At 28.8% G+C, this 11,039-nt stretch overlaps 2 protein-coding genes and 1 long non-coding RNA gene across 3 annotated transcripts; 1 reads left to right on the top strand and 2 right to left on the bottom strand.

Moving 5' to 3' along the window:
* Positions 1–2,164: 2,164 nt before the first annotated feature.
* LOC103503023 (cation/H(+) antiporter 4-like) lies at positions 2,165–3,646 on the bottom strand. The gene is given in 4 exon segments (XM_051086625.1): positions 2,165–2,784; positions 3,001–3,094; positions 3,097–3,279; positions 3,566–3,646. Coding segments are annotated over 4 exon segments (978 nt in total).
* Positions 3,647–7,916: 4,270 nt separating this feature from the next.
* Positions 7,917–9,258, bottom strand: LOC103503022 (arabinogalactan protein 41). Its single transcript, XM_008467169.3, has 2 exons — positions 8,741–9,258; positions 7,917–8,183 (listed from the first exon to the last, which is right to left on the bottom strand). The coding sequence occupies exons 1-2, from the start codon at positions 8,868–8,870 to the stop codon at positions 8,110–8,112; spliced, it is 204 nt and encodes a 67-aa protein (XP_008465391.1). The 5' UTR covers positions 8,871–9,258; the 3' UTR covers positions 7,917–8,109.
* On the top strand, positions 8,182–9,117 carry LOC103503021 (uncharacterized). The gene is made up of 2 exons (XR_001764638.2): positions 8,182–8,572; positions 8,702–9,117. It is a non-coding gene; the product is annotated as an uncharacterized LOC103503021 (long non-coding RNA).
* Positions 9,259–11,039: the final 1,781 nt, after the last annotated feature.

Genomic DNA, 11,039 nt, shown 5'->3' with positions numbered 1-11,039 from the left:
TTTTTGTTCATCTTCTATAATAATGTCATTTGGATAGTGTTTCACCTGTTTAATGATATAATAATAGTATGTTTCAAACAAGGGTAAGTTTAAACAAATTTACAAATATAGAGCACTATAAAGAAAAAGATACAGAAATATACAAAGCTATACAGACAGATATTCACATTCTAGTTTGTTACCTTTATTCCTTTTTCTTTCTTTATTTTTCTTTCTTTTGTCTTTGTTTTACACCTTATTGATTTGCTACAAGATACTTGTTGATTCTTGCTCACCATCTATTTGTAAAAAGGAAAACTAATATAAATTATATTTAATGAAATATATACAATCAGTATAGAAACAGACATGTTTGTATGTGGGATAGATCGTGATAGATATAGATTGATGGAAATGAATATAGATTAAGGCCTCTTTGTATGTGATATAGATCGTGCTAGATATATATGGATGATGGAGATAGATCGAAATGAATATAGACTCAGACGTTTTTTATTCTTACTCACCATCTATTTGTAAAAAAGAATAATAGTATAAATTATATTCAATGAAATATATACAATCAGTATAGAAATAGACATGTTTGTATGTGGGATAGATCGCAATAGATATAGATTGATCGAAATGAATATAGATTAAGACCTCTTTTTATGTGATATAGATCGTGCTAGATATATGTGGATGACGGAGATAGATTGAAATGAATATATATTCACACCTTTTTGTATGCAAGTCAGATCGTCGATCACAACAGTTCTGTTGAAGTAGTTACTAGATATAAACGATTGACGAGGAAGACGATGAAATAAAAAGACTGAGCAAGTTATTTCTCCTTTTTATAGCCCCTTCATTTTGATGGCATTTTTGTAATTACGAGTTATTGGAGTTTCTGTAAATGTTTGTTTATACTTATATAAATGATCGTTGAAATTTCTCTACAGGATCATGTATACTTAAACTTTTTCATCATCTTTTACTGTTTATTACCTTATCGTTTATATAATTTACTTGATCGTTAAAGACAATCGTTAAAGTATTTTGTTATCGTTTAGCGTTTATTGTTGATCGTTTATGTATTTGGTAATTTACAAAATTGTGTATCAATTGTATATTATTCTACACAATGCCATCTAATAATCGTTTATTAACATTAGTCGCACGCGTGTGGACGATTAATCGTGCGTTTAATGGAGTATTTTTGGTATTTCGCATTGTGGACCTATGGGCTTTTTCCATTTCTGAAATTGTTCTATAGAGTGTAAATAACTTGCCGTTTTGTTATATTATTAAAAAGATCCTTTTCTGTTTATCAAGAATTAGAATAAAGGTATGGACAAAGTAATGTTTGATAACAATTCTTTTTTCTTTTAACAAAAGAAGGAAGTATAATATACATCAAAATGTATCATGAAAAACTATCAAAAGCTTAAATTATCGAATACAAAATAAGTCTTGATGCAATTCAAATTGACATGGACGATTCGATCTCGATGTCATAAAGTTCAATACCCTGACTCCTTATATTTACAAAAATAATAACAATTCAATCTCATCCGACCTCTTATAACTGAGACATGGTTGTACACGATCACTTTTAGCAAGAGGTCATAATGAAATGGACATAAGAAAAACTACTTTTTTTTTCTAGTTTCTCAAATTTTATCCACTTAAAATGTTGCTTAAAATTTTGGAAGAGAAATTGTTATCAAACAATTGTATTTGTTAAAAAGTTACCAACAAAATGGGAAATAAGTAACGAAAACTTGATCAAACAGAGACTTCATTTACTCCAGAAGGAAAAGAGTAATATTGGCCAAATTTAAATGAGTGCCCAAGGTAACATTTGTCCTTTAAGCAGCAAATATATTGCACCTTGTTCTTATTACTATTATTTTTCTTTGTAGAGATTGCAAAGGAAAGAAAATAAAATTATATAATCGGTGAACTTTGGATACGTTTCAATTATGCATGAGAATAGGTTTTAATTATATATGCTCTTTAGAATTTGAAAGTTTTTAAAAGATGTGATTCTTTGGAAGACATAAGTGATATTATTTACAACTACATGAAACATTAAGATCGCTGACATTGAGACGTGGTTATGATTTATATTAGTATGAATGAGAGGAAGTCCTATAAACAAATATATATATTGAATAAAAAACTAAATATGAGGAGGCGTTTGTTGTATTGCCAATACAGAAGCTCTAATGTTAATATCAAGTGTTACAATCAAATCCCCAAGAAGTCCAAGCTCTGGAAAATCATTCCATTCACCAAGTCCACAAGTTTGAGGTGATGATTTTTCCAACCCTTTTCTTCTTTCTACAATCATAATATCAAACTTATTCACCATTTTTCTAACTCTTATTGCTGTGTAAGTTCCACTTTCACTAACTCCTTCTATATACTTAACTCTACCTTCTCCAAAACAGTTCATTTTAAAATCCCTTAAAGCTTCTGAATCAAGCATTCTTTCCCAATTTTGTTCGTTTTCTTCCATTCTTGAACTCACATATAATCTCAACACTCTTGAATCCATTGCCAAACGCTTTGCATATGAAATTGCTTCTCTGTCATCACTCCCTCCTAGAAATATTACACAAACTACATAAGTTTCACAGTTTTTATTACTCCCCAAGCTTCCTCTATTTGCAAATATCCCTACTGAACAAGGTCCTTTTTCAATTATACCCCAATTCAAAGCTCTTATTGAATGGTCATCTTGGTCTATATGCCCATCAGCTGTCCATGTTTGATGAAATGGTAATATTATGAGAGATGCTGTTTTTTCATATCCCAATTTGTAAATATCACTTAACATGAACTTGTTTGGTGTGATTGTGGTGAAACATTCAACATTAACTGTCCCATGGTTGTCTCTCTCAAAGTTGTCAAAACAGAATTCTATGTCTTTAGATGAGGATTATTCTTGTTGATGGGTTAAGGGATAGGTGTGGTTTTCTTGTTTATGTGAAATGAAACTGGGTGTGATTCTACCAATTAGTTCAACTAGATGAAGAACATAAATGTTTAATGGATTTTGCTTTGTGGGACATGAGAGATTGAGTAAATGAATGAGGCTTGAGTGTCATTGTTTGGATGGACACAAACCAGAACTCTAAGCTCTGAGTTTTTAGGCAAATTCATGATGTTCCTGTTTTGAGATTCATCATATTTTATTGAAGGATCGTATAAGTATTTCACTGGAAATGGCACTAAAGTCGCAACTACTAATATTGTTACTGTTACCCATATCAGAAGCCCATCAGAGATAATCTGCAAAAAGAAAAAGAAAAAAAAAAGAAGATTTAGTTACAAATTTGATCTCATGCTATGAAAAAAAATTATAGTTTAATTCTTATCGTTTTGATAGAATTTATAAATTGTTTCTGTAATTTGATAATATCCCCATAATATCCCCATAGGTAGTCTCTCCCATGGAATTTTTATTAGATCATAGAAAATAAATTTTAACTTTCTTCGAATTTGTAATTTAACCAAATATATCGATGATGAGATGGAGTGAGAGTTTAATCATCTAAAACCTTTTAGATATACATACATCATATCCTCTGAGAATGGTTGGACAAGTAAGTGGGACATAAAATGATGAATACAATTGGGAATGATATTTGCTATTCATTTATACTCTAATTCAAAGTCATGGTTAATAATGGACATAGTCAAGATTTTGGTTAGGAGTACAAGTTCATATAAATACAATTTTATGGATCGATATGATATTCAAATCATATAATATTGTCAAAACGATGTACATTTTTATGATAGAGGGAACAACTTTAGTAAAATTATTAATTTATCAACCCCTCAATTTGTGTGATATTGAATTTTAGAAAAAAAAATATATATTACATCATTGACTATTACGTGTTTAATACGTTATTGGCGATAAAAAGAAATAAAAATTTGAGGTTTAATAAGAAAAAAGTTTATTTTAGGAAAACTTACGTAAATATAACAAAACACTAAACTATTTACGACTCATATAACAAAGTCCATAAAATTAGCTATTTTTTAAATATTTTAGGTTTACCTTTTCGTCTTTCTTTTCTTCCACACAATTCTTCTTCTCTTGTTTCTTTCATCGTTTTCCTGTTGCGATTTCGTCTTTCTTCTTTCCTTTTTTTTCTGCAATTTATTTCCATCATCTTTCTTATTTTTCAATTATTTATTTACGTCATTTACTCTTTTCACATCGTTTTTCTTTTTTCTTCTTCTTTTTTTTTCGCTTTTCCATCGTCTTTCTTCTTTATTTATTTACTTTTTCTCTTCTTTTTTCACTACGATTTCTTTCCATCCTCTTTCTTCTTTTCCTTTTTTTACGTCGTGCGCAAAAAATATCAAAATTTAAAAGATCATGTATAAAAAATCTTGGAAAAAAAAATCATTTAGATTAGACTAGCAAAATGTAAACAATTGTGTAAAAAATGATTGTGTATAAAGAATCTTGAAAAAAATTATTTAAATTTTAGTAGCCAAATGTAAACGATCATTTAAAAAAGTAAACGATGGTGTAAAGAAATCTAAACGATCGCGTACCAAAAGAATTAAAAAAATCATGTACCAAATTTTGAAAAAAAAAATCATTTAGATGTCCCAAATCTAAATGATCAAATCTAACCAAATTTAAACGTAACTTGTAACCATATCTAAACGATCGCGTATAAATTATAGTCATATCTAAACGATCGTGTATAAATTGTGGTCATATCTAAACGATTGCATATAAATTGTAGTCGTATCTAAATGTTCGCGTATAAATTGTAACCATATCTAAACGATCGCATATCAAACAATAACCAAATCTAAACGATCGCAAATATATTACACGCGCGTTGTTGACGGCGTTATTGACGAGACATTTATGGTATTTTACACGGTGGGCTTCTGGACTTTTTTCGTTTTTTGAATTGTTCTATAGAGTAAATATTTTGCCACTTTTTTTATATTTTTGAAAATAACTTTTTTTTTATCTAATACAACGGTTGAGTTTTAAGCATTCTTATATTTTATGAAATTTTTAGATACTGAATTGAATGTTATATATTTATTAAACAATCTGAAGAGATTTATTAGAGTAAAAATTGAAAGATTAGATATTTATTAATCATAATTTTAAAAACAATAAGTACTAACTTATACAAGCTTGAATGTAATTTAAAATAATAATATTAAAATAAATAACAAACCAAAAAAAATTATATACAAAAGTTAGTGTTTATGTACTTTAATTTTCGAGGACTTTTAAAAAATATAACAAAATAGCAAAATATTTACGCTGTATATAACAATTTCGAAAACATAAAAAATCCACAGGTCTATAATGGAAAATATAAAAAATGTTTCGTCAACAACGGTTGTAATATATTTAGTACACGATCGTTTAGATTTGGCTATTGTTTGGTACACGGTCATTTATAGTCAAATTTAAATGATTTATTTTTTCAATTTTATCCTTTAATTTGGTTATCGTTTAGATTTGGTTATATTTGGCTACTTCACCCCAAATCTAAACGATTTTTAAAAAAGATTTGGTACAGGACCGTTTAGATTTGGCTAAACAAAATTTTTTAAAATTTTTTTGGTACACGATCATTTAGATTTGTTTACATGATCGATTATTTTTTGGTACACGATCGGTTAAATTTGGCTAAATAATTTTTTTTTTTAATTCTATTGGTGCACGATCGTTTAGATTTGGTTACCTCAATCTAAACGATTTATTTTAAGATTCTTTATACACAATCTTTTACACATCGAAGAAAAAGTGAAAAAAACGAAAAGAAGAAAGACGATACAAAAAAATTGCAGCAGAGAGGAGAAGAAAAATGAAAGGGCAAACTTTTTGTCAAACGGACCACAAATATTTTAGTAGTCTGATATATTTATGAAAATTTGCCTTAATTTTCAAATACTTAAGGCTTAAATAACCAAATAGTTATAAAATAAACGAGCATTTTTTTAATTTATCAAAATGAACTTAAATATAGCAAAATTTTCAAGAAAATAACAATATATTGTAATCTTACAACTCAATCAACTACACAACTTGGGTTTGTGGGGGCTCGTGCTCCTCGTCTCTTCATAGATCCACCACTGATTGTTAAGGTGATGTTAACGTAAGTTATGGGTCTATATCTTATAATTAGTATTTTTATTTTATGTAGTTCCGGGATGTTTTTCATTATTTTATTCTCCCTTGTAAAGTAATTGGTTGAATTTTATTTTTTGTTGGATTAAACAGTTTTGCTCGAAATTTGTTTAGGACAATCATAATGTGTAACAATTTCAAGAATGATAATAAAATGCACCGCAACATTTAAAAGAATGTAAATATAACAAAGTCTAGATAGATTTCTATCGCTGCTAAACTCTAATTTGCAATATACTCTATCAATAATAGATTTTGAAATATTTTGTTATATTTATAAATTTTTAAAAATATTGTTATACATATATACATATATATATATATATTAATACTTTGAATCTAATTGTTGCGTTGACAACTGTTTTTTTTTTTTTTTTTCTATACGTATGCAATAAAAAATTTTCAGATATTATAATCACAATTTATCTCTATCGCATCGATTTTATAAAATTTATAAAAAGTTGTTCATCCAATATTATATTGCTCAAGTAATAAATTCAAAGTTATGGATCCAACCATCAAAAAAGAAAGTATGTCTAATCAGTATAAGTAGTAACTCATATTCCTCTTTTTGTTCATCATACTTGCATTTGTACTTAAAATTTCTCCCACCGTTATGCTTAATTCATTCATGTTCTTCTCTTTTCTACTACTAAAGTGTAATTTTCTTTCCCATAATCTTAGGGTTTATAATCTTGATTTTTTTTTTTTTTACTTTTTTTTAGTTTGTGATACGCCTGAATTCATGGGTATTATGAAATATTTCTGTGTCCATGTTGAGTATTTTTTTTCTTTATTTATTCATAGAAGTATTAAACATGGATATGAAAATATTTTGCAACAATGGGACAGCTAAAAAGATGAATAAAATGGACAATTTTGTGTTTTTTTCCCGGTTTATTATAAGTTTCTCTTCACATCATAATGCAATAAACGATAAATCTATTCTTTTAAGTATAACAACGACGGTAGATGAAAGACTAAATCTTCAAATTTTAGAAAAATAGATCACATGTCTAGTATCATTGAATTAAGCTCACTTTGACTCATTATCAGGTTGTTATTGAAATCCTAATAATCACATAAAATATTGTTCACTATATATCACCTTGAAGTATATCACCATTTATGACCATGGCTAAAAATGCTTTGCTAAAAGCTGCCATCTAATAACTTGCATGTGACAATCACTCCCTAACTTCATTTTGACCCCAAGTAAGTTTATGTTTAAGCAAACAAAAACGTAGATTTACTATTACTTAAAAGGGAAAAAAAAACTATAGATTTACTAGTCTTAATGAGGCAACATAAAATTGTACTAAATAAGTCTAAAGTTTTTGAAACTTGCTTTTCATACTACATACATAAATTAGGATATATATGTCTTCTATCTAGTTCTTAACTTTCAATTTCTTTTTTTCTTTTTACTTCTTTTATTAGTAAAAAGATGTATACGGTGGCCTTTAAAAAATTCAGGGGTCGGGATTTATTTTTGTTTTTATGTTTTTAAAAATAAAAAATACAAAAAAAAAACTATTAAAATGTGTATAGTATACTTATTTTTAGAAATAAACTATGAATATTTTGTTTCTTATAACAGTTTTCGAATCCTAAACCTTAAATTCTTGTTTCTTTTCGTAAATGTTTTACATATAGCTTTGCAGAAATGTAAATGAGGTGCAAATTTCTTTTGGTGGGGGTGTTTAGGACAATAAGAATACACAAAGGAAAACAATAATCATTGAAGAAAAAGAATGAAAAATATATAAATAAATTATAATACAAATACAACAGATCACTTTCTACAAATGAAACCTTTGCCAAGCTTCAAAAAAAAATGGCAAATATATAGAATAAGACAACCACACCCTCTTTCCTTTCATCTCATAGACTTGAAAATAAAGAAACTCATAGGTAATTGTTCTTCTGTTTTTTCAATGGATGATGTACGTTAGCACTAAAGCCACCAGCATTAGAACATATGCTATTCCTTGGTCTATTGTGGTTCCTGCAACATATCAAATCCCAATTGTTACTTTTGGAGACTCTTTCTTTAAGGTAAAAAAATCAAAGTTCTAAAATGGTAAGACAGAAAGATGAAAATGCTGATTTTGTATTCCATCTTAGTGGTTGGCTGGGAAAGACCAAGAAAAACTGTTCTTTTTTAGGTTAGTTCTGCTGTTCCCATTTAATTCCAGCAACTTAAATATGCCTTTGAAATTAACTCTTTTCTTCAAAATAGCAGAGGCCGTTTTTTATTTAAGGAGCTTTAACTTTGTAAATTTGAAGATGAGAGTTTAATTTCAAATCCATTCTCATATTCCCCTGTCATTCCCCCAAGTAAATTTCTCAAGAAATCAACAGAAAAAAATAGCAGCTTCTTGAGGGAGAAAAGTGGTAAATTTTGTTTTTTTTTTTTTTTTCAAACAAGGATCCCATCCAAATTCCCCAAACCCTATTTCCAATTCAAAGATACCCAATTGAATTTCAAACCCATTTTCTGGATTTTCTATCTTTTTCCCACAGAATTTCTCGAGAAACAAACAGAACAGATAGAAAACTAACCATCGCTAGTTGGAGCTGGAGCTGGAGAAGAAGAAAGTTCAGCTGAAGATACAGACAGAGCAAGGACATAAAAGACAGCAATAAGCACAGCAGCATAGATTCCAAAACAAGAAGCCCTCAAAACAGCCATCTCTGTCTCTCTCAGAAGAACCCTAGAGAGAGACAGAAGAACAAGAAGAAGAAATGCGAAGGTTATGAATGAGGAGAATGGAAATGGAGGAATTGGGGATTTAATACTGTTTATGTTTGAACCGTAAGCTTTGGGAATCCAAGCAAAGCCATGTGATTCTTCATTCTCTCTTTGTAAAGATTCCTTATTTTTTATGCTTTTGCTGTGCTGGATAGACAGACTGTTAGTTGATTGTGCTGGAACTCAATCCTTTGCTGGCAAAGTTTCTTGACTATTTTTGGCTTCTTTTTTCTTTTGTGCTGGAACCCTTTACACCAATCTTTTGGCTGTTTATGATTGTGTTTAAACAATCATGCTTCCCTTCTGTTTTTGTGTTATAATTTGAAATTCTAAGGTTCAAAACTGACAAGAGAATGTTGTTTGAGTTTGTTCACTAAACTAAACATTTTTTTATTCCACAACTTGAGGAAAGATCGGTATTTTTGTATGGATGACTTCTTTCAACTTAGTTTTCATAAATCTAAGGTCTAAAGGAGAGTTTAGATCATTGAGTAGATTTAATAAGATTAAGTTTTGTAGAGTTGTAAAATAAGATCTCTTAGTTTTCCAAGATCATTGTGGAAAGGGATAAAAGAGAGATTTTTTTGGTAAATATGAAAAATGAAAAAAAAAACAAAAAAAAAAAAACAAACAAGTTTATTCGATAGACCTGAAATTTTAATGGTGTTTATTATTGAAGTTGAGTTGTTTACACCAACTTCAGTCAAAAGAATCTAAAATTCTTTTGCATTTTGCTTACATCATCCTCAAGTGAAATTAGTAAAAGAATCAAAATATATACATGTCTTGTGGATGAGATGACTTCTCAATTCTCAATCTTACTTACGTATCTAGATCCTTAATTCACATTACTTTATTTTCATCCCATTTTGTTTCCTCTATGCTTCTCCATTCTCGATCTCACTCTCCCTCCTTGATCTCGCTCCCTCTTTTTGATCTCACTATTTGATCTTACCTCAATCCACACTTACTCTCCATCTTCTATTTCATTAGGATAAAGAAATATATGAGAGGTTGAATAAAAATGGGTCATTTTAGTAATTTCACCATAAAAGTACATAAAAAAGTTTTCACTAACTCTATTCTTTTCAAATTTATGTTTTCATGTTGTCTACTAAAAAGACCCAAAACATAGATTACACCCTTCCTTGTCCAATCCAACATCTATTGAACAAATGGAAGTACCTAACTCAAGCTTAATGCAGCTAAAGTCAAACATCCACTTAGAAATCAAGCACTTCCACTTTCACGTCCTTGGGTCCTGCGCTACAGCCTATTGATCCTTTTTCATGTTGTAGAATAAATTCTTGTTGCCAGTTCATAGAAGCTTTATATTGTGATTGATTGATAAGCAAAGTTTTATACATAATTCCCTACCTTCATTTCACTATGTTTTTATCAAATTTATCAGCAAACTGTTTGTTGAGACCATTCTGTCATCACATGGGCTAACTACCAACCCCAATCATTCTCATTCAACAAAGATTCTCTTTTCTTTCTTAATGATTATGAGTCTCTGAATTAACTTAATCAATATTTCTAAGACCTTTAGCATCCTACCATAAACTACGGCTTTAGCAAATAAACTCCTTTGGTTATTGAACCTCAGTTATACTTTTAAGAAATTTACCAAGACATCTGCATTCAAACATAAAAATGGAGGGTCCATTCCAAAAAAAAACTATTACACAAAAATGTTCTACTTTTCATTTCAAAACTATACTTGAGAAATGTAATCAAATACCTATGTAAAAGATTGATGTTATTGTACAGTGGTTCTGGAAAGAAAATATTTATTTGGTTGAAAAACAAGATTGGAAAGAAAATATTTATTTGGTTGAATAAATTTATAATCAAAATCAGTATAATGAGATTCTATCGATCATGAACCTAAATTGAACCTAAGTTGGTTTTAAACGTAATTAGATTGACATTTATTTGGGTATTTTACGAACATCATTTAATCAAAAATTATATTATTTACAAAGTAATTGAATGAATAACATAATCCTACTCTTACTATTTAGAATCAATTGGTAATAATAATAGTAGTTGTGATAAATTTATAATTCTTCTATTGTAATAATAACGATAATGGTTGTTGTGGAC

This window comes from Cucumis melo, chromosome 6 (assembly GCF_025177605.1).
Source record: "Cucumis melo cultivar AY chromosome 6, USDA_Cmelo_AY_1.0, whole genome shotgun sequence".
Taxonomy (NCBI): Eukaryota; Viridiplantae; Streptophyta; class Magnoliopsida; order Cucurbitales; family Cucurbitaceae; genus Cucumis; species Cucumis melo.
The sequence above is the reverse complement of the archived record's forward strand: the minus strand, read 5'-3'. Positions and strand labels throughout refer to the sequence as shown.